At 40.4% G+C, this 24,882-nt stretch overlaps 1 protein-coding gene across 1 annotated transcript in view; it reads right to left on the bottom strand.

The window, feature by feature from the left end:
- FRMD7 (FERM domain containing 7) overlaps nucleotides 1–24,882 on the bottom strand; it is a 69,531-nt gene that overhangs the window by 18,051 nt on the left and 26,598 nt on the right. The window contains exons 2-5 of the mRNA XM_006862816.1: nucleotides 15,967–16,071; nucleotides 15,175–15,217; nucleotides 11,842–11,920; nucleotides 9,221–9,318 (exon numbers count right to left, since the gene is read on the bottom strand). Of these exons, the coding sequence (XP_006862878.1) occupies nucleotides 9,221–9,318; nucleotides 11,842–11,920; nucleotides 15,175–15,217; nucleotides 15,967–16,071 (325 nt within the window). The remainder of the gene's footprint in view (nucleotides 1–9,220; nucleotides 9,319–11,841; nucleotides 11,921–15,174; nucleotides 15,218–15,966; nucleotides 16,072–24,882) is intronic.

Here is a 24,882-nt window from a genome sequence, read left to right as displayed (position 1 = left end):
CATGGACTACAAAACATTTTGAAAACCACACAAACAAAAATAGATAAAATAGATGAGTGGGACATACTAAAAATTAAAAACTTATGTACATCAAAAACGTGGCAATGGTTATGAGAATGGTGCAGAACCGGGTAGTGTTTTGTTCTATTGTATATAGGTATCTGTGGTTCTCAATTCAAAGGATCTACCTCTTTTGTGCCAGACTGCAAAGCCGTTTGAACTGCAAGGTCGGCACCAGCTGTGTCTCGGAAACCCTATACAGGGTTGCTATGGGTTGGAACTGACTTGACAGCACTTAACAATAACAACCTCCTAGTTTGATGTCTGTCTGTGGTCTTAAAAGTTTGCAAGTAGCTGGTAAGGGCACAAAAATTCTTCTCTACTGACCTGGAACAACAGAAGAAGTGTCAGGAATACGAAGAGGAAAATCAATGTGTGTCTTAGGGCCTCCAGGAACAACTGCCTCCTCTGCCATGAGACCAGAAGAACTAGATGGTGCCCAGCTACCATCACCAAACATTTTGATTTTAAAAATTCTATGGCAGAATCCTGACCAAAAGGGGAAACATGTAGAACAAGATTTCAAATGATCATGGACTCTTGACTTTCTAGACCCATAAAGGCTGGATGAATCCTTGTAAGTATCACTTTAAGATAATCTTTAAAGTTTAAACCAAAAGGATCCCTTAAGGTCTTAAAACCAAACAACTACTTAGCTAAACTAGAATGTTTTAATCATTATGCTCTTTTAAGAACTATATGGAATCAATTGACTAGAGCAACTCAAAATATTACAGAGGAACCTCAGGGAACAGTAAGTTTATATTAATGAGGAGGAGCAACTCAAAACAGCTTAATGCAATCAATGTCACTACATTGTACATGTACGAACTGGCACTTTGATGTTCACATCAAAAATAAAATGAATTATTTTTAAAAGGTGACATCTGGGTAAGTCCTAAATACAATGAGGAAGCAAACATGTGATTATCTGGAGAAGAGCCATCCAGAAACAGAAAATACTAAATGGCAAAGGCCCTGCAAAAAGCATAAAGAAAAATCCAAGAGAATAGTATAACTGGAAAAGAGTAAACAAGAGGAAAAATTCAATCTGTATGCTGAACAAATAATCTGAGAAACTAAATTATATGAAGAACATGGCATCGGGATTGGAGGAAGACTCATTAACAACCTGTGATATGAAGATTATATGACCTTACTTGTTAGAAACAAAGAGGACTTACAATAATGACAATGATCAAAGACTACTTAGTCTTCAGTATGGATTGTACCTCAATGTAAAGAAAACAAAAACCTTCACAACTGGACCAATAAATAACATTATGGTGAATGGAGAAAAGATTGAAGTGTCAAAGACTTCATTCTACTTGGATCCACAATCAGCTCTCATGGAAGTAGCAGTCAAGAAATCAAACAACATATTGCATTAAGCAATAGCAACAACAACAAGGAATGAACCATCCAATAATGAATTAATAAGACTGTTCTATTTACAGAGTCCTGGAGTGACACTGTAGGATTAGTTCTGGACTGCTAACCACAAAGTTATTTTGTTTCAAGGAGTGCCTGGTTCAAATCCACCAGGTACTCCTTGAAACAATAAGTTCAGAACTGACTCAATGGCACTTAACAATAACAACAATTCTATTTACACAAGCTTCCAAAATAACAGAATACTTAGAAATAAAGGTTATCAAAAATAGTACAAGAAATGTACACAGAAAACTCTAAAACATTGTTGAGAAGAACTTTTACAACGTTTAAATAAATGGAGGGCCATTTAGTGTTCATGAATTAAAAGATCTAATCTTGTTACAATGGCAATTCACATGATAATCCCAGTTAGCATTATTTACTTTTTTTTTCCCTTAGAAATTGACAAATGATTCTAAATTTATATGGAAATACAAGGATCCAGAATAAAACATGTTGTTAAGTGCCTGTATAGGGTTTCCAATGTAAGTTTGAATGACCGACCTTGCAGTTCAAACCGACTTATCCTACAGAGCCACACCAGGACTCCAAGAATAAAGGATAGCAATGATGAAAATAAAGAACAATGTTGAAGTACATATACTTCACTATTTCAAAACTTAATACAAAATTGTCCAGACAGTGTTCTATTACAAAGATATAACAAATAGATCAATGAAGCATAATTGAGAGTTTAGAATAAATTCTCACTTATGGTCAATATAGGAGTCCTGGTGTGGTGCTGTGGGCTAATGCGTCAGACTTCAAAGTCATTTGAACCACAAGGTCGGTGGTTCAAGCTCACCAAGCTGCTCCTTGAAAACTCTATACAGGGTCGCTATGGGTCATAATTGACTCAAGGCACTCAACAACAACATGGTCAATATGACACAAAGGTGCCAAGGCAATTAATTCAATTGTGAAATAATTTTTTTCAACAAATGCTGGTCAGACAGTTGGAGATCCATAGGGAAAAGAATGAAGTTGGGCTTTCACCTCATATTACATACAAAAAAAAAAAAAAAAATCACTAAAATCTATCATAGACATAATGTAAGATGTAACCATATAAAAGTTATCTAATAAAACTTAGGAGAAAATCATTGTGATCTTGGGATAAGGAAACAATGTTTAGATACAATACCAAAAGCATGAGCCAGTGAAAGTTTCTTGAAAACCTGGACTACAACAAAATTTAAAAGTTTTACATTTCAAATGTAAATTTACATTTACATTGTTAAGAAAATGGAAAAACAAATCACGGGTTGGGAGAACATATCTACAAATTGCCTATCTGATAAATAAAGTGTAATCAGAATATATAAAATTGTCTTAAAATTCAATAATAAGAAGACAACCACCCATTTAAGTGCCACCAAGTTGGTTCTGACTCATAGTGACCCTGCATAAAGCTTCCAAGGAGTAGCTGGTGAGTTTGAACTACCAAAGTTATGGTACAAACCTACATTGTGGTCCAGTGCTTTATCCCACAGCATCATACCAGGACTCTAATGAGCACATGACAAGTTGGTGAACATATGGGGAAATTGGAACACTAATTAATTTCTGGTGGGTTTATAAAATGGTAAAAAAAAACAACAACAACACACACACACACAAACAACAACAACAACAACAACAACAACAATTTGGAAAACAAATGGGCAGTTTCTGAAGAAGTTAAACATAAATTTACCATTGTTGTTGTTCTTAATTGCTGTTGAGTTGGTTCTGACTCATAGATAACCCTATATAGGGTTTCTGAGGAGCAGCTGATGGATTTGAACCTCCAACCTTGGGGTTAGCAGTCTACAGCGCCACACCAGGACTTTGAATTTGCCATGTTGCTGTTGTTAAGTGCCGTCGAGTCGGTTGCAACCCATAGCGACCCTGAACAGGATTTCCGAGGCTATAAATCTTTACCAGAGCAGAAAGCCTCATCTTTCTCCCGCGGAGCAGCTGGTAGTTTTGAACTGCTGACCTTGCGGTTCACAGACCAATTCGTAACCACTATGCTACTAGTTGTTGTTGTTGTCAGGTGCCATCAAGTCGGAACCGACTCATAGAGACCCCATGCACAGCAGAACGAAACAATGTTCTATCTTGGGCCAACCTCACTATCGCCGCCACACTTGATGCCATCAATGATGTCACCTGGCTGATCCATCTCGTTGGGGGGCTTCCTCTTTTTCTCTGACCCTGCACCTTACCCAGCATGACATCCTTCTCCAGATGACTACTAGATGACCCAGTAATTATTCTCCTAGAAACTACCCAGGAAAATGTAAAAAAGTATCCACACAGAGACTTGCATGTCAAAAGCATTATTTGTAATAGTCAAAACTGGAAATAATCCCAATATTATTACCAGGTAAATGGATCAAACAAATGTGTGAAAGACAGAACTGCCTTGTTTTTTCAGGTCTCAACAAGTTTTTCACCTTGGACATGGTGCCATCTTACCACTTGCCTATTGCTTCTTTTAGTGGGAAATATTTTCATGTAACTTCTCTGGCAGCCTTAGCAATGTTCCGACTTTCACAGGTTTTACTGTATGTATATACATACTGAAATCTGAATACTGCTGTTGTACATACTAGAACATGCACGAATTAAAAAAACAAAACAAAAACATTACTCCAAGTGAAATAAGATGCAAAAGATCACATATTTATTTTATTACTCCATTTACATGAAATCTCCAGAATAGGCAAACCTATAGAAACAAAAAATTATTAGTGGTGGTCTAGAATTGAACGTGGAAATCAGAATTGGCTATAAATGGACATCATGGAGCTTTTTTTGGAAGTGATGAAATTGTCCTAAAACTGGATTGTGGTAGCGGTGGTGGTGTGCCATGGAGTTGGTTCCGACTCATAGCGATCCTGTACAGGGTTTCTAAGGTTGCAAATCTTTACGGGAGCAGAAAGCCTCATCTTTCTCCCGTAGAATTGCTGGTAGTTTTGAATTAGCTGAACTTGAAGTTAACAGCCTGACTCATAACCATTACGTTAGCAGAGCTCCTTGGATTGTGGTAATGGTTGCATAACCATAAATGTACTAAAAATCATTGTGCTGTACATTTAAAATGGGTGAATTGTATGGTATGTAAATTATAGCTTAACAGAGCTGTTTTCTGCTTCAATCTCTCTCTCTCGGTCTCTCTATCACATGCCCCATAAGGAAAATATAAGAACTGTGGACTGTGTTTGTTTTCCTCTACATGTAAGAAGGGGACAATCTAGGAAGGTAAAGATATACACATGGGTAAGTATCCCCACTAAGATAAGGTAGCAAATATTTCGGGCATCTTCACTACTATCTGTTATGTGTCGGGTTGCTAACCACAAGATCAGCAGTTCAAACCCTCCAGCCGCTCTAAAAGCTTTATACTCCTATACAAATTTACAGCCCCAGAAACCCTACATAGAGTCTCTATGATTTGGAATCAACTCAGTGACAGTGGGTAGGTCACAAGTATCTACAACCTGGTCCAAACTATTATAATCTCTCCTGCAACAGCCACCTGCCTCACTTCCACCATTGCCTCCTAAGATCTAGCAGCCAAGGTGATCCTGTTAAGACCTAATTCAGAACGCTTCACTTATCTGCTTACATCATTCCAGCTACTTTCCATCCCATTTACAGTAAAGTTCCAGGTCTTTAATATGACTTTCAAGTCCTCCATTATTTTTTCCCACTCTCACTCAGTTCCAGCTAATCACAAAAGCCTTCTTGAAGTTTCTCAAGCACCCCAGGCATGCTCCCACCTCAGAGCCTTTGCACTGGATGAACCGTCTTCCACTGGATTTCTGCATGGACTGCTGTCTCACCTCCTTCAAATCTTGTCACCTTCATAGAGAAGCCTACCTTGACTATGTTATTTAAAACTTCAGTTCCCATTCCCAAGTTTTCTCATTTTCTTTGCATGTTTTATTTTTTTTTCAAAGAGATTATCACCTTGTGGCGCTGCAGGATAATACACTGAACTGTAAGGTGGGTGTGAACCACAAGGTCAGTGGCTCAAACCCATCTGTCGCTCCTCGAAACCCTAGACAAGGTTGCCATATGTTGGAACAGACTCAATGACAACAAACAACAATATACATTATAATTGGCCTTCCACTGCCAATATGTGAGTTCTTTTAAATCTGTTTTGCTCACTGTTGTATTGCCAGGGCCTGTTGTTGTTAAGTGTCGTTGAGTCAGTTCCTATCCATAGCAACCCTGTATAGGGTTCTGAGGAGCAGCTGGTAAGATCGAACCACCAACCTTGCAATTCAAATGGCTTTGCAGTCTGGCACATTACCCACAGCGCCACATCAGGACTCCACTGCCAGGGCCTAGCATAGTATTTAAGGAGCTCTGGTAGCATAGTGTTTGAGAGTCGGGATGCTAATCTCACAGTCAGCAGTTTGAAACTACCAGCCATTCTGTGGGAGAAAGATGAGGCTTTCTGCTCCTGTAAAGATTTACAGCCTTGGAAACCCTGTACAGGGTCGCTATGAACTGGAACCGACTCCACGGAACACTATCACCACCACCAGCATACTATTTGGCCCATGATGGATGCTCAATTATTTTTGGTTGAATGAATTACCAAGAGAGCTCAGAGAAGAGTTTGTTTGAAATGTACAAATTGTGTCAGTGAGGGAGTATTTGACTAGAAACGAGCACTTGTAGCACAGTTGTTAAGCACTCAGTTTGTTAATTGAAAGTTTGGTGGTTCCAATCCACTAGACACTCCTCAGGGGAAAGATATGACAGTCTGCTTCCATAAAGAGTTACAGTATCAGAAATCCTATGGGGCAGTTCAACTCTGTCTCATATTGTTGCTGTAAGTCAGAACTGACTTGACAACAACAGGCTTAATTTAGTTTACACAAATACAATTAATTACTCTTTGTATATTGATTTTAAAAGGAGACCTGGTGGTGCAATGTCTAAGCACTCAGCTACTAACTGGAAGGTCAGTAGTTTCAATCTACCAACAGATGTGTGAGTTGGAATCAACACCACAGAAATGACTAGAACAGAGGGATGTGTAAGAGAGACTTAAGCAGATGAGAAGGTTCGAATATGGAGGTCCTTGAATGCCTAGGCCATAGCAGGTCTCCAACAAATATGATTGGATGAATGAATAAATGAACTAATGAATGAGGAATCTGGTTATATTCTACACATTACTTTATAATCCAGTGGAATGGAGTCCGATAGGAATTACCTGTGAAGAACTAATTCCTTTGGGTAATTATCCTGAACCATCATTCAAACCAAATTATTCACATCAACACTGTCTTCGTTTTCTACCTCAGAATGGAATGTCTATGGAAAAATCTTCTATTGACAAACAAGCAAAATATGCTCTAAGAAAGCTAAAGTGCTTTTGTGCTGTGCCTGAAATAGCCACTGAAGAATGCTCACATCGCTAATGCTGACTAGTTAAGAATGAGGTGGGTTCTTCCCTTAGAGGCTGTTGGAGAGTTGAGGGTGGGCTGGTGGGGTGTGAAGGGAGAATTCTATTATCCTGCCTGCCTGGTGCAGCAAGCTGTTGTGTTGTTAAGTGCTGTCTAGTCGGTTCTGACCCATAGAGACTCTGTATTGGGTTCCCGAGGAGTGCTTATTCTACAGTGCCACACAAAGAGTCAACAGGCTGTTAGTAACTCATAAACCCACTGCCATCAATTCATAACAACCCTATGCAACGTTTCTGAGGCTAACATTCTTCATAGGAGCAGAAAGCTTCTTCTGTCTCCCTAGTAGTGACTGGGGGATTTGAACTACTGATCTTGCAGTTAGCAGCTCATGTTTTATTGTTATTAGTGCCATCGACTCATTTCTGACTCTTAGTGACCCTGTATAGGGTTTCCGAGGAGCAGGTGGTGGGTCTGAACTACCAATCTTATGGTTCAAACCGACCTTGCGGTAGAGTGCTTTCTACCCCTGCTATCTCTATTTTGCCTGTGTCAAGCACAATACCTAGCATAGGATTAGTGTCCTTGCAATTTATGGTTCTTCAAAATGATGCTTCATTTTCACCATCTCTCTTAAACAGACCCTATACGCGAGCTGACATCTTTGCTCTTCAACACTTTAAAAAGGTCTTGTGCAGCAGATTTGCCTTATGTCAGCTTGAGGACTAAGGTGCGCCTGACCCAAGCCATGGTATTTTCAATAACCTCATATGCATGCAAAATCTGGACAGTGAAGCCATTTTGGAGGAAGTGCAGCCAGAGTGCTCCTTGGAGGCCAAGATATTTCAGACACATTGTCAGGAGGGACCAGTTGCTGGAGAAGGATATCATGTTTGGTAAGGTCAGAGAAAAAGAGGAAGACCCCCAACTAGATGGACTGGCCAAGTGGCAGCATCAATGGACTCAAGCGTGGCAACAGTAGTGAGGTTGGCCTAAGATCGGGCAGTGTTTCGTTCTGCTGTGCATAAGGTCGCTATGGGTAGGTGCCGACTCGATGGCACCTAACAACAATATGTGAGCTATACCGTGTCACTTATGCTTCTTGTTATCCCACTACACCATTTTTCCTTCATGCTGTTTCCTCTGCCTACCACTACAGACCAAATTCCTATGTGTCCCTTCAAGGCCCAGCACAAGAGCCACCACCACTCCACACTACCTTCCTGAGATCCTGAGAGTCTCAGCATCTGCCTCAATCAGGAGGCTCCTATCCTGATCTCAACACTTCATTCCTGAACTTTCCAGTGAAATCAGAAATCTACCTATTTCTGGACTGTAGGGAAAGTAAGGGGCAAGGGTCAAAAATAGGACTAGTAAGAAACAACGTGTCCTTGGGAGGCCTCTCTAGGCGAGAGAGAAAATCCAGCTGCTTAAAGAAATACTATCTCCAGCTGTTTCAGCCTTGTAGGAACAGCCTCACCTGTCTGCTGCTTGGTCTGACCACCGTCACCCTCTCCCTGGCAGGTCCCCACTCTTCCCCAGGCCTCCTTCTCCCTGCCTCCTCTGATAGTCAGCTTGGCTGCTAGGGCATGGGGACCTATAATAGACGCCTGGGGCCTTTTTCCATTTTAGCCTCTTTCCACCTACTGGACTCTGTGCTTTGTTCTCTAGAATCATGATAAAGAGCAACACAGAAATCACATGCAACATGACAGTGTGCTGCAGAGGACATGCATCAGAAATGTATCCTGGGGCTAGCAGCGGGTGTGGGATGCTGCCTGGCAGAGTCAATGCCTGGATTAGTCTAAACCAGCCCCTAGACAGCAAACCCAGAGTCATGAGAGGGGAAGGTTGGACAGAAGTACCAGAAAATCAACATTTACTTTTAATTTACACAACCATTCTGTGAGAAAGTATTCTTGTCACTATTATAAAGGTAAGGAAACTCAGGCTCAGAGACAGGAGAGAAATGAATGCAAAGGAAGGTACTAGAGAGAAAATTCAAACTCAAATCTCAGTGACTGCAATGGCCAGTTTAGCTTGCTGGACCATTCTGTGTCCCTATATTGAAGACCTGGTGTGGTGCTGCAACGTTCAAACCCTCCAACCACGTCTCAGAAAACCTACACAGGGTTGCTATGTGTTGGAACCAGCTCGATGGCACTTAACAACAACAAAAACAACAACATATCTTATTCCAGTTTTGTGTCCCCTTAAGTCCTAACACAGGGATGGGCATGGTGGGGATGCTTAGCTTGTTTCCTTGGTTCTCTACCTGGCTGACAGTCCAGAAGCAGACATTTGCTACTTACATTGTAAGATGTGAGACACCATCAAAGCTGTACAGTTGTCACTGCATGGAAGCCTTCCTAGAGCCAAATCCTTCTTTATCTGAAGAGTGAAAAGATACCTGCAAAGCAATTGGGGAAAACTTCTTGAGAAAGAAACAGGAACAAGGAAGAAGCATTTCCCTTCTCCCAGTTTCAAGCTGATTAAAGAAAGAAAGGGCGGTTCCAGTCACTTAGATGCCTTTTAGGGGCTGGTGAACACAGGATTTGCTTCAGCCCCAAGCCAACCCCAGACCACAACTTGACTGATCCAGCACTTTGGCAGGCTTGACATCCATTAGGAAACATCCTGGCCAAATCCACCCACCAACATGAGGGACTTGGCCACATAGCAAAGCCACATACCCAACTAGAGAGAAAAGAAGAATTAGCAAGAAGAAATCTGCCCCAGAGCCCAGTACTTCACTGTTCACAGAACATGATCAAATACTCATTGGCAGAACAGCTTGTGAGGTTGGTAGGACAGGAATGAGTATCCCGTTTGACAATTATGGACAGAGAGATTAGGTGATTTTAACCGAAAGGTCAGCAATTTCAAATCCACCAACCACTCCTCAGAAACCCTACACTGGGTCGCTAGGAGCTGGAACTGACTCAGTGGCACTTAACAACAACATTACCCAAAGATACTTACATTTTGGCTGGAACTCAAGTCTGCTGCTGAATCCAGGCTGCCCTTCCCCAAAAGATTGTTTTAGAAACCAAGGACTTGAGGCTACGTTTTTCCTTTTGTCTGGACCATCCTCTCTATATGACCAGAGTCCAACATAGTACTTTACACAGATTAGATATATAATCACTGTTTCCTGGGGAGAACTCAATCCTTTCCTACCAAAAGCTCATTGTTGTTGTTGTTGTTGTTAAGTGCCGTTGAGTCGATTCTGACCCATAGCAACCCTGTATAGGGTTTTCAAGGAGAAAGCTCATTGGGGACCAATAAAATGATTGTTTCTATCCAGAAAATTAAACTCTAGTGGCGCAATGGTTAAAATGATTGGCTGCTAATCAAATGGTCGGTGTTTCAAACCACCAGTCATTTCTCGGGAGGACGATGGATGTAATCTTCTGTAAAGATTACAGCCATGGAAACCCTGAGGCAATTCGATTCTGTCCTTTAGGGTCTCTAGGAGTCAGAATAGACTCCATGGCAGAGGATTGGATTTGGTATTCAGGGCTTTGCCAGATAGCATTTCCCCCACAGTTTGAAACCCTTATCAAAGGAGAATTTACTTTTGAAAATCGGTGTATAACGAGACTCTCACTGACTGCGTTTCTTCCATGATCCAAAATTGGCTCAAATATTTTATTTTACACATTAAAACATTTATTAAGCATCTACTCTGTGCACTGTCCTATAGAAGATGTGACTTTTTTTCTAAAAAAAGTTCTAACCTGATTTTTTTTTTTTTTTTTTTTTTTTTTTTTTTGTTTTTTTCTTTTTTCTTTTTTTTTTTTTTTTACCATTACACCTTGAAGGCAATGCAGTGAATCAAAATTAATTGCAGGTGATAAATGAAAATCCAGATTATAAAAAGCAGGTAAATTAGTAAGTGATTATTCAATATACAAAAGCATTCATCATTATAATACTTCAAATTGTGAGCTCCTTAATGCATTAGAAATGATTCAATTAGAAAACTTGTGTTTGTACATCACTCTCATGTATTACATCACATCTCTGTAAAAGTCAACTACAGATAATATAGTTTTAAGTGGATCGGGGGTGGTGGGGGAGAAAGCGTAAGCTTTGTCAATTTTCAAATATACATGTGGATGAGAATTATCAGACTGAATGGTTAAAGGGAAGGTGGATTTCCTTTTGCTCCTAGCAGGACCTAAAGGAAACTTCTTGTCATTTGACACGTTCCTTGCTGTTTAAGAAGGCAGCTGCCTGCTAGAAATACCAAATCCTTGCTCTGAACAGCTGATGAATCATTTATCATCACATTGATTTTTTGCTTTTTTTTTTTTTTTTTGAGGAAGTTTATCTCCATCAAAATTGGTTACAATTGAAATCCAACTGAGATGGATTAGCAAATGCAAACTGATATAGATACCAAGATATCAAGTTATTTGGGAAAGTGGCCTACAATTCACAAATGGAGGGAGAGAGAGAGGGAAAAGTAGAGAAAGTAAATGAAGGTTTATGAAAAGTGGTTTCTGCAAAGGGCCCTCAGAAATTTCTCCCTGTACAAAAAAGGGAGAAGGTAAAACGTTGGGGGTTAAGATTTCAGGGAGAGTTAACGGCCAATTTCCAGTAATCTTAGCTAAGTCACTTTAGCTCCTGTGACTTGTTTCTTCACCTGGAAACCAAGAGAGTTGGGCTAGATTATCTCTTATTCCACTCTCACGAACTACCACTTCCAGACACTGCCCTTCCTCTTCTCTGCCATCCCCACCCTTCGGAAGATTAGTACCCTGGAGACCAGCCAGGGCCTCCCTCTTTCTAGCTCCTCACCCTCTCCCAGAGTGTGACCTAAGCACCAAACTTCAAAAGAGACTTCTAAGCCCTTCCCTGCTGAAGGGAGAACAATCACTCTTCAGTGACATCATGCAGAAGACACACAGGTAAGCAAGTACACTACCTTGTTAGCTCTTCCCGCAGATGTCCAGGGTCCACTGGGAAAAATTTCACCATAAATTTGAAAACAACCTCCTTAGGATCTTAAAACACAATATCTCCATAAGTTTTATTTCAATGTCCATCACAGTACTTACAGATCTGTACATCCACGCATGCACACACATTCCCCCTTTTTCTCCTCCCCTTGGTTCCCTCCCACAGACTTTGCTTTTAAATTTCAAAGTTTCACAGGTTGCTATTTCTGGATTGTGTCTTGATGTGGATAACAAGTGGCAATGTTCTCCCTCTCTTTTTTTGAGTTTGTTTTTGTAAAGATGTGCCCCTTTGAGGGCCTACTATGTCCTCTTCTAAGAAGTGTCTCTTTTAGAAAAATGTACCACTTGCTACATGAGATTCAGCATCCTTTGCTGAGAGAAGGACCCAGCTCTAGCTAGGTTAGGTGGTTATCACCTGTCCTAAGGCTCTCATAAGGAGAGCGTGGTGGCTCTGTATAATAAGCTCTGGACTGCAAACCACAAGGTCAGGAGTTCTAACCCACCAGCCACTCCGTGGAAGAAAGATGAGACTTTCTGTTCTTGCAAAGATTTGCGGCCTTGGAAACCTTATACAGGTTAGCTATGAGTTGGAACCGACTTGATGGCACTTAACAACAACAACAAGGATCTTCTCATAAAAAGAACCAGAAATAGGATGTATCGGTGGTGGTGGTGATGTGCCATGAAGTCAGTTTCCGAGGCTGTAAATCTTTATGGGAGCAGAAATCCTCATCTTTCTCCCGCAGAACAGCTGGTAGTTTTGAACTGCTGACCTTGAGGCTAGCAGCCCGATTCATAACCACTCCTTCCATGTTTCATAAACTCTATATTACTTACTTTCACATCTATTTGTATTTGAAAATAAAGACCTTTTTGGCATCAAAAGGAAACACATGCATGCATGTATAATCAGCATAATTTGTTCGACAAATATATGTTGGGTGTCTGTTATGTGCTAAGCACTGTACGGAGCAGGCACTGGGAGTAAAAACACAAGAGTTCACACTCTGGTAGAAGAGACAGACTGCTACACAGACAATTACACAACCACAGGGTTAAAGCTAAAAACAATACTATGAAAGTACAAAGGGGAAAAAAAAATAGGAGAAGCTCAAGGAAGACTTCCTAGAGGGAAGGTTGCCAGATTTCACACATAAAAACACAGGACCCCGAGTTAAATTAGAGAGTCCTAGTGGCACAGTGATTACTCACTAACCAAAAGATCAGAGGTCTCCTGTAAAAATGACAGAATCAGAAACCCTATGGGATGGTTCAACAGTTAAATTAGAATATCTGATAAACAGGAATTGCATGGGGTGTACTAATACTAAACAATGACTCTGTTTATCTGACATTCAAGTGTAATTAAGTGTCTCATATTTTATTTTACAATCTTACATGTAAAATTAGTTTTGTCATGGTCAAGAGACACAGGAAGACAAAGTGGCCAGTGGTAGAGGTAAGGATAGAAAAGTAGCCAGAACCATGGTCAGTTAGCATAAATATGGTTCTGTTAAAAAAAGACAATATTCTACATCCTACTTTGTTGAGTAGAGACTGAGATCTTAAAAGCTTGTGAGTGAGCTAAGATACAACTATTAGTCTCTCCCTGTCCAGAGAAAAGAAGAGCAGCAGAAATTGAAGATTCTTGGCAACAGTTAGGACCGTTGAACATCAGTCTCCAGGACCCTGAGACCAGAAGAACTAGATGGTGCCCAGTTACCACAACCAATTACCCTGAAAGGGGTCACATTAAAAGGTCCTGGATAGAGTAGGAGTAAATGTGGAACAGATCTCAAAATCATAAAAATGACCAGGTTTACTGATCAGATAGAAACTGGTGGAACACTAAGACTATGGCCCTTGATCCTCTGTTAGCTCTGGAAATGAATTCACCCCTGCGGCTCAACTTTAAGGCAAGCAATTGGTAAGTATGTGGGGGAGCGTGGGGAGACAGCAACACTAGTGAGGTATGCACACCATAGAATGGACAAACATTCGAGATCAAAGAGCAGCACTTCTCCAGGGACGAAATTCAGAAGGGCTGGGCAAGAAGGAGGAATGGAAGCAAGAAGCATAGGGAGGCAGTGGGATAAGTGATGTTACATGGAGGGGATTGCAATCATTGGGATGAAACAAGGTGTAGGATTTGTTGAATGTAAAACTTATGGTCTGCCCTATAAACCTTCACTCAATTCACAATAAAAAGATTAGGGGGAAAAAAGAAAAATAAGAAATGTAGTAAAAACCCAGGGCTTTGTATATCATGCTAATGAATTTGGATTTTACTTAAGGACAACAAGGAACCATGGAAGCTTTTTAAGCAGGAGAGCAATGTTCGCAAAATTTCAATAGATCCATGTGGGAGTAAGATGGGTTGTTACAAAAGGATCAGTTAGGAATCTGTTGGACTAATGATATGACAGATGATAAGCATGCGGTGGGAACAGACAGAACTTCGAGAAACACCAATATGTCAAGAGCAGGTGAGGGAAAGAGCACAGCAAAAGAGACACTCAAACAGTGTTTCTCTACTTGTGGATTTCAATCCACCTGCATCAGAAACACTTGTAGAATGTATTTAAAATGCAGATTGCTAGTTCCCTACTGAAGGTCCCTGGGTGGTACAAATGGCTGAATGCTGGGCAGCTAATCACAAGGTTGGAGGTTAGAGTCTTCCCAGAGGAGTTTTACAAAAAGGCCTGGTGATGTACTTCTGAAAGACGATGGCCATGCAACCCCTATGGAGCAGAGTTCCTTGGCAACTAGTTTGGTTTTGAGGCTCAAGAATTTTCATTTTAATGATAAATCCAGGAGCAACTAATACACAATAAAGTTTGAGAACCACTACACTAGGTTGTGGAGTCCTGATGTGGTGCTGTAGGATAAGCACTGGACTGCTAACCACAAGGTTGGCACTTCAAACCCACCTTGGAAACCCTATACAGGGTCTCTATGAGTTGGAACCAACTCGAGGACACTTAACAACAATAACATTAGGTTGCAATATGCTGGAGGGCAATATTTTGTAAATAGTAGGTGTTCTACTATGAGCTGAGCTAAATGGACAAGACCTGTGATAGAATAAAATAAAACAAATCCAGGCAGCAAGTGATACCAAGGATGCATTAAAATGACTTTTTTTAAGTCACAAAATGTCCTGAATTTATGAAGGTTTGAAATAATACATCAAAACCTTTCTCTCCAGTTGTATTAAGGTGAGGAATCATGAGGTATTGTTGAAATATTTTCAAGTTGTAACTGGGAACTACATTCCTTAAATGATTTTCCATACTTACTTTTTACTTGTTTTGTGATGGGCTTTAGAAGTTCTAACCAAACCTGTAATCAAAATGAATGCAAAATTACTAGTACATGGTGTTGCATGCAGCATCCTTGTTTGTTTCACTAACCAAAACATGGTCAACACAAAATAAACAGATAACAGAACCCTTTAGACTTCAAGCTAGTTCAAAACAGCAATGTCAAACAGATAACATATCTTCACCACATGCAGTCTGCCCCTTGTATTTCCCCAATGACAGTGAATACTGTTGATCTATAAACACTTTGTTGTTGACATTTGAATCACTGCTCCCCTGCCCCTGTAGGATGACAGAGGTGTCACATACAAGTCTCATTAAGTGTCACATACAAGTCTCACATACAAAGACTAATGAAGGCATTTGGCTCCACAGTTGAATCCTACAGCCTCCAAATGCCAGTTTAAAAGCCTTTCCAGAAAGGTGCACAGATTAATCATTGGGATCTGTAGTTTTAAGAGAGAAAATGAGATTCCCCTGAATATTCTTTGGCGGTTGAGGTTCAGCATTGGGAAAGTCACACTTAAATAGGTCATAGATAGTGATTGGTTCACAGAGCAACCAAACAGGAGCATTGGGCAGCAGAATTTGTTTGGCAAACTTGTGTGATTTTGAATAAAGGGGGGACGGTAAGTTCTTATTCAATACAATCATTTGCAAGGGTGTAAATGAGTTTTCCTTCTTCAAGCAGCTGTTTGAGCCCTACATACCTGGCCATAGACCCTATTTAGAAGCAATTCTAGACACAAAGTCATAAAACTTACTTACATTATTTCCAGAATGGCTGAAGAATTCTAATCCAAAATATTCCTTTTCTGCAAGATTTAAATGGCTGCAACTCAGGTTAAATAGCGCCTTTCCAGATGACTTTTGCTAAACAAAACAAAGAGATCATAGCACAGTTTGTGGTCCTGCCCTGCTACTGTTACTGCAGTGTGGAATAATGGGTAGAAGCCAACAAGACTCTTGGTTAGTACAGCTCCTTTAAACACTGTTTAGAAAAGCTTTTAAATGCCGTTTGAGTTTTCCAAATAGATTCACCTATCGATCTATAAATTGTTTTAGGGGCACCCTTAAAAGAGCCTAACACTAATGACAAATCCTCTATGGAAAAGACTAAACTTGGCTTATAGCTTGATTCTCAAATCTACCTGTTAAACAGAACTATTTAATCGATTCATACCAGGGAAAATTTGAATGATTTCCCTCAAATGGACAGTTTAATCAAGATGCAAATCTGACCCTATCACTCCCCGTTTAGAATCCTTCAGTGACTCTCCTAAGGATAAAGACCTTAGCCCAGAACAAGGGGGCTCCCTGCCTGCCCCTTCAGCCTCCTCTCTTGTCACTCTCTGCCACTGCCCTGCCCTGCCACTTTCCTCTACAAAAATCTCAGCCTGCTCAGAGATCCCCACCCATGTCAACTTGTTTCTTGTCTCTGCTCACATTATTCCTTCTACACAGACCGCCTTTCTCACCTTTCTTTGATTTGGCTTCCTCCTACTCAGCTCAGAAGTCATCTCCCTGGGAGAACTGTCTCAGATCCGTGTCAGCAGCAGATTGAGCCAAGGGCAGGTCCCCCTTGCTACCACATACCCTGGCTTACCTCAAACAGGGGGCTTCTTGCACTCGATGTTTATCTTCTCCATTAGACTGGATTCCTTCAAAGCAGGGGAGTTTGTTTCCTTTTCGTTTTACTCACCAGGTCTAACTCAGAGTCTGGCACCTAGTAGGGACTCTTGAATGTGTGTTAATCCAACATGAGTTTACTCCTAGAGTAAATTTCATGTGGCAGCTTTTCCCTCCAAATCTATATATGGCATACTCCAGCTGCCAGTGAGCTACCACATATTTGTTTTCTTCAGAAAGCCCACACACTGTGAGCACCAAATAGTCCCTTTCTTAAGCTTTTCTAAGAACAAAAACTTTGAATACACTCTGTGAAAATCTCTTTGTTCTAAGCGTGACTGCGCTGGTACTCAGCAACCACCATTGCTGAGCAGGAAGGTTGCTGTTCCACAGAGAGGCCTGTGATGGGAAAATTGGGCCCTGGCTGATAGGCACAAAGACACGCTGCTGAAAACCACTAGTTAGCCGAGTCAAACAGTGCCTTAAGTGCTGCAAAGGAAGCCGGACGCGGGGAAATGTAGCTGGAAATCACCAATCCATAGAATTGCCAGCAACCTTGAGAGGTCAGAGAGTCCATTCACCCCCACCCTCTTCCTCATTTGGGATTGCATAGCTTCCAGGAAGGTGGCCCATCCAACCCCTCCCCAAGCAGACCAAAAAATAATCCCGCTCTCCGCCTTTACTTCTTTGCATTTTGTTATATCAACTATATATAAATGGAGTTCCATTTTCAGAGGGTTAACCAGGGTTCTATTTTTAAATGCAAATAGGCCACAAGGGGTGAATGAAACCTATTGCCTTTCCAACACCTGGAGAGAAAGCTACCTTCCCCAGAGACCAGCGTTTGATTTGATGTGGGAAGTTACATTGGAACTGGGCTCTGAGAAAAAGGGGTCAGTGGAAGAGGGTGGGAAGCAGCGAAGGACACTAGGGGGGTACCAGGGAAGGGGTGCCCAGTCTGAAAGAGGGAGCGGGCGGTTTTGCATGTGTGACGTTGCCTAAAAAAAAGTACTGCTACAGCTCATTCCAGAAGGTTGAAATCGCTCCTGTTTTTAGCGTCCGTCAGATAAGGAGGTGCCACAGAATTTTTAATATGAACAAAAATTTTCTTTCCTAAAGAGATATGACAGCAATACTTTTTCAAAAAGAAAAGAAACATTTCTGTCCTGAGAAGCAATTTCCTCCATAGGAAAGAAAAAAAAAAATTTTTTTTTTTTTTTTTTGTAAATATTTTAAGAAACTCAGGATTTTCCCTTTCTTTCTAAATTTTTTATTCTTATTTTCCAATTGGGGGACTTTCCCCATGAGCTGCCACAACCCCTGTGTGTTGTATATTTGTTTCTACAGTCACAAAGGATAAATAGTCATTCTTGTAAAGGCTTCTGGTCAAGGCTTCCTTTTTGTTGATTTTAATGATCCCTTATTACTTCATCGCTATACATGTTGTCAACTGGCTCTAAAAGTCCTTGGCAGTTTTGTGTTTGGAGGTCAGGCACGTACTGGTTCAACTCTGCATCTCCATTTCCCCACAGTTCTCTATAATGTTCGTCAAGCTTGACCAACCAGCCATGTGGAATGTATTTCATAATAGGTCACATCTTGATTCTGCCTCAACATGCAGCCTTTCATTTTTTCTACTATTATGATCCAATTATTCCATTTTCATGTTAGGATTGTCTTTCTTAGAGCATCTCCTTATATACAACCAACTCTTCCCTTTCCTGGGTTTTTGTTTCTCTTTATAATTGCTGGCTGAAACTGACTTTGTGGTCCAGTGCATTATCCTACAGTGCCACACCAGGATGCCCAGTATTTAGTGGCTCTAAGTTCATTACCACCAATCCTTCCTCTCAAAGAAAACTGAAACTCTAATCCTGAACTCTAGCTTGCCCTTACCTCCCTTTGTACAATAGTGTCTGTCTTTTTATTAGTATTAACATTATTTTAAACAACCTGTCAGAACTTGCATTTATGCTCTGTAAATTACAAATTGTGTAATGACCATTGGGCACTGATTTTGGGGGAGCTCCAAACTCATCAGCTCATGGTATTTAGTATCTACAGTGGTTGCTTCTGAAAACAGTCTACCAAATTTTCTATAGGTGTTTGTCGAGTCGATTCCAACTCAAAGTGACCCTGGATAGGGATTCTGAGGCTGTAAGTGTTTATGGGACCGGAAAGTCTCTTCTTTCTCCCATAGAGTGGCTATACATTTGACTTGCTGACCTTATGCTTGGCAGCCCAATCTGTAACCCACAATGCTACCTGGGCTCCTTTCCCTAGGCCTGTCATGCATCGGTTTGTTTAAACAAACCTGCATTTTAATTCAGCTCTACACATTTACTGGAGTCCTGGTGTGGCACTGTAGGATAAGCACTGGAGTGCTAACCACAAGTTCAGTAGCTGAAACCAATCAGTCACTCCTTGGAAACCCTATACAGGGTCCCTATGAGTAGGAACTGACTCAATAACAACAACACATTTACGAACAGTAAGGATTGGAGCAAATCATTTAACTCACAGAATGATCTGCCTTTTCTATTTAGCCAAGGACAGAAATCATGTGTTTGAATACCTAGCATCAAGCACAATGCTTATTGAAGGAATGTTGCTGTTGTTGTTGTTGTTGCTGCTGTTAAATACGGTTAAGTCCATTCCATCTCATAGTGACCCTATAAAGGGTTTCCAAAGAGTGACTGGTGAGTTTGAACTGCCGATCTTGCAGTTCAAATGTACCTTTCTATCTAGTGCTTATCCTATACTGCCACACCAGGACTCCCTAATGAACCAGGACTAGATAGTGTTTATTGAATAGGACTGTAGTAAAAGCACTGAACAACCAGGTCGGTTTGAACCACAAGGTAAGTGGTTCAAATTCACTAACCCCTTCTCAAAAACACTATACAAGGTCACTATGAGTCAGGACCAACTCTATGGCACTAAACCACAACAATAACTGGATGAATAGATGAATGAACCAAAAACGTTAAACCTGCTTCATCTGCATTAGTACAACAATCCTTTCAGGAGGAAAAACTAATTAGTCACTATGTGATCCTAGGTAGATTGCTGAATGTTTCTGAGTCTTAGTTTATTCATTTTCAAAATGGAGGTAATAGTGGTATTGTCTCACAGGTTGTAGTGAGGAGTTAACAAGAAACGCACAGCAAGGTCTTTACATGGTGCTTAGCACATCAGAAGACTCAAGCAATACACATGTATAGGAAAATGCATAGCAAAAAGTCTAGAAGGATATATACCAAACTTCTAACAGCAGTTATCCCTGGAGAGGGTATGGATTAAAGGGGACTTTGAAGTTTGACTCTGATTACAGCTTGAGTATATGTTTTTTGTTTTGCTTTTTAATGAGCAAAGAACAGTAGAAGTTCTGTTAACCAACTTTCATTCAACAATGTAGAAAGAACTGTTCTCCATCTTCGCTCTAATAAAAGTTCATGACTAAGGAGCTCTGGTAGCGTAGTGGTTACGAATCGGGCTGCGAACCTTAAGGTCAGCGGTTCGAAACTACCAGCCGCTCCGCGGGAGAAAGATGAGGCTTTCTACTCCCGTAAAGATTTACACCCTCGGAAACCCTATACAGGGTCGCTATGGGTCGGAACCGACTCGATGGCACATAACAACAACAACATGGTAGGACTTGGGAGAGGTGGAGGGAGGTGATGGTAGAGCACAGGGTAGGGGGCAGACACATCGTAATTCGGGCAATGGGGAGGGCAATACACAAGAAGGGGGGAGGGTGGAAAAACAAGGTAGATGGGGAACACTGAGACAGGTTTGCATGAGCTAAATGGGATAGAGGTAAATAGTGATGCATGCTCAACGGCATAGTTTGAAGAGGGGAAATAATACTAAGATGCTTGACTGTCTTATGTATATTTGTTTCCGTTGCCTACTATTGCAAAATAGACACTTGAGTGGGATAGAAAGGAATGTCGGTAAACATGACTACCGAAACCTTGTAAGCCCGTCTTCAGTCTATAACTGATTGGAAATACCTAAAAGGGGTTCTACAACTTGCCCAGTGAAATACGCCTCTTGCGGAGCCTTTGCAGTATATAGGACCTTAGGTGGAATCCTGAGTCCCATCCAGAAATTTCTGAGGTGAGACATTCCCACTAGAAAAGACAAACAGACCAGCCTGGAATAGCTAGAGCGACAGAAGATGCATCTTCCAAGAAAGATCATCAGGAAAATCCAAAATAAAATGGCAATATGACTGGCTACTACAAGAATAAGCAAGTTGTTCACCAGCAAGTCATCAAGGCAATCAATCAAGTCCCTTCAGAGCAAAACCCCCTCTAAGACTGAAACTCAAAGGGAACACATGAGCAGGTATGTAAGCTTGCAGGCGACCACATTGGTCTACTGGTGAGTGGAAGAATGAAGAACCATGTTCCATAGATTCTTGTTGACCTGGAGATGAGAGAGAAGGCTGGTTGGTCGAAAGTGTGGTGAGACCTGGGGACACCTGAGCCCATGGATAAGGACATAGCCACAGAGGGCTAGAGCTGAGAGCAAAGTATCCAGCTGGTATGAATTGAGGGGAGATGCACAAGAACACCCAAATGTGCAGATAGTATCTATTTGACCTAGCCTCAATGGCTTGATAATCAGAACTCGACTAGAGGAAGATTAAAAAAAAAGAAAAAACAATTTTTTATAAAGGAAACGAGGGCAAATTGCTACAATTTGATAAACTTGACCTATACTCATAGAGGTAGTAGCTTAAAATACCAACAGAGAGGGACAGAGTCTTCACATCAAGGATCAATGCTATCACCTCTGTATATAGGGTAGATAGGGACGGGCAGCTTAGACATTGGCTACCTAAAATGAGGGGGCAATAAATGCATGAAGTGACTGGCTTATAAGGTTTCAAGAGGGAGTTTAGTTTAAGAGTTTGCGGGGGAAGAGAGAGTCCCCACTGAATAGTTTTCATCTTGTCTAGATGGGTCTGGTGAAAAGATATGGGGATAAGATTCTTATGATTTAATAGTGAGTAATTGTGATTATGACTAATTGAGACTGTCACAAGTGTAAAGGTAAAAGTTTTGTAACAAAAATGGGGGAGTAGTTAATCTTACAGTCCAGAAACAGAGGACCCTAAGACCATCAAGGGAAAAGAGCACAAGCGGAATGGGGAACCCTATCCAGAGAAGCAGCGACACCAGAGATGGAAGCAAAGATGGGGACATGGAAAGAGGGAGCAGCTGAGGACTCTAGATTCATTAAAAGAGAGGCACCTATGGGGCAGACTTGCAGAATGTGCCCTTTGGTGGTTTAAATTATTATATATGCCTGCGTGTTAAAAAAAAAAAAAAGAGCTAAAATGAATAGAGAGAAATACTGGTAACTGACAGTACATGGAGGGGATTATAATCATTGTAATGAAATAAAGTGCATGATTTGTTGAATGTAAAACTGACGATCTGCCCTGTAAACGTTCACTCAATTCACAATAAAAACTTAAAAAAATAAAAAAGTTCATAGCTAGTAGGTTACTCTTCCATGCTTAGTCATAGACTAAACTTAGTCATAGACTTTCAGGCTTAGTCATAATTACTTTCCTGAACATATTTTTGACACTTCTACTTGTTATTATGAAGTTCTGGTGTGGTGCTGCAGGAAAATGCACTGGACTGCAAGGTTGGTTTGATCAGCAAGGTTGGCAGTTCAGATCCACCAGCCGCTCCTTGGAAACCTTATACAGAGTCGCTATGAGTCAGAACTGACTTGGCAGCACTTAAGAATAACAACTTGTTATTGTAATTGTACAATTTAATTGAAAGGAAGCATATATCAAAAGAATTATGAGCACTAAAAATGAGTTGTTTCTATGAAAACCAAATTGAATGCATTGTAAAGACTCAGTAAGAGGAATCCCCCAAAATCAGCTTTGGATATGACAGCAGTAGGATGTTGGGAGAGAGAAAAGAAATCAAAATCTGAAAGGATTCTATACTGCAATTCCTTTGTGTCTGTACCCATGTTATACATGAAATAAACAAATGCTGGACATCATATTGATGCATTATGTTTATGGTTTCTGGAAGAAAAAGGTGGAACACCAATCAGAGTCTGTGCTCAAAGAGAAAGTCGTGACCCTTCATCAAAAGATTGACACATGTATATAAATATGCTGTATGTTTTAAGGTAAAATAAAAAGTTTAAGGTGTTTATGTATGTTTGTATGGATACATGTCAATGACCTAATATGGTTACTGTTCTAGAAAATACTATCATTCAACTAATCAACTACCACCTTGATCATATTAGGTAAGTGAGATTCTAATGTATCTACGTATTGATCATGCAACTAAAAAAGATGTATAATTATAGTTGAAAAAAAAAAAGGCTAGACTGGGACAAAATACAACGTATATTAATAGTTACATAATAAGGATTTCAAAAAAAATGTTTTCCTTAATGCTTTCTGTTTCCAAAAAAAAAAACAAAAAACAAAACAACCCAACAACAGACACTGGAAAAATGTAAAAACTTAGTGCCATGCAAAGTGTCTTGTAGACTTGTTTCCAATGGTGCTGTCAACATTCAAAGTATTTCTCGTGATCCTCCCAGGAAATTGTTCTTGAAGTCATAGTTGATAATTACCCATTATCCTGACTTTATTATGGTTATCCCTCATCATCTATCCCAAAATATGTCCCAGTTTGATAGACGATGTTAGTTATTACCCTGTTTGCTCTTTATGACTTTTGGTTCTTTCCAAACACTAAATCCACTCTGAAATAATGAAGATTTGTGAGGCATTTTGGAAAGAATGTGCCCAGTTACAGAAGACCAAAAAGGAGTTCCAAGAATGTGCTGAGCACCTGCAATAAATACAGGGAGGCAGCATATCATGGCAGTTCAGAATGTCCTCTCTGGAGACAGACACACACCTGGCTACTTAGTCTCTCTGAGCCTCAGTTTTCTTTGTTGTAAAAGAGGATAGTAAGAAGCTAGACATAAAAGGTCACAATTCCATTTATATGAAATGTGAAGAATAGGCAAATCCATAGAGACAGGAAGTATATTTGTGGTTGCCAGCAATGGGGGAGAGAGTAATGAGCAACTGCTAATGGGTACAGGATTTCTTTTGGGGTGATGAAATGTTCTGGAATTAGGTAGTATTGATGGATGCAAACCCTGTGAATGTACTGACTCATCCTCTTTAAAAGGATGAATTTTGTGGTAATATCTTATTAGTGAGCATCTAGTGAGGCTCTAATGATGACCATTTAGTTAGAATAGCCATGGGAAGTACTTCGCATAGTGTCTATGCCATAGAAAGAGCTCAGTAAATGTAGACTATTAATAGACTGACCATCTAATTTATTGCCAAACTGGGATTCTTTTGATGAGTGACATTGGCAATAATGATGTCATCATTACAGATGTAAATCAGGCCTGTCCTGGACAAATAGGAATATATGGTAGACCAGCTTGTTAAAATTTAGATCGCTCAAAGGGTCTGCTCTGACAAGGGCAGTATTTATTTGTAAAGACAAGTCTTAGAGTTCCTGGGAGGTAATGCAAACGGTTGACATGCTCAGCTGCTAACAAGAAGGCTGGAAGTTGGAGTCCCCTCAAAGGTTCTGCAAAAGAAAAACCTGGCAATCTACTTCTGAAAGATCCCTGGACTTGAAACTACTGTGACACATATGGGGTCACCATGAATTTGTGTTGACTTAGTTGGTTGATTCAAGATCTGGAACATTAAAGATCACACTCATAACTGTTAGTTCTCTTCATAGAAACCAGTGTAGGTTGAGCATCCCTGCAGAGGCAAGTGAGTGAGTTGTCTTTCAGTCTTGTTAACCCTCTGTTTCCTCATAGTTCATAAGTAGGACTCAGTCACATAAGTCATAGAAAAAGATAAGGATCTGTCAGTCTTAACCTTATCCTTAACTAAGAATTTCTTTAAAGTGGCTTCTTCACCTCTCCCCTAGTGCTTTTTTCTGCTCTCTTTATTTTCTTTATCCAGTTCTTCTTCTCTTTCTGTTGTGATTGTCACTAGCAGTCCAAATTCTG

This window comes from Chrysochloris asiatica, unplaced genomic scaffold (assembly GCF_000296735.1).
Source record: "Chrysochloris asiatica unplaced genomic scaffold, ChrAsi1.0 scaffold00051, whole genome shotgun sequence".
Classification (NCBI taxonomy): domain Eukaryota; kingdom Metazoa; phylum Chordata; class Mammalia; order Afrosoricida; family Chrysochloridae; genus Chrysochloris; species Chrysochloris asiatica.
Note: the sequence above shows the minus strand (reverse complement) of the source record. Positions and strands in the feature narration are given on the sequence as shown.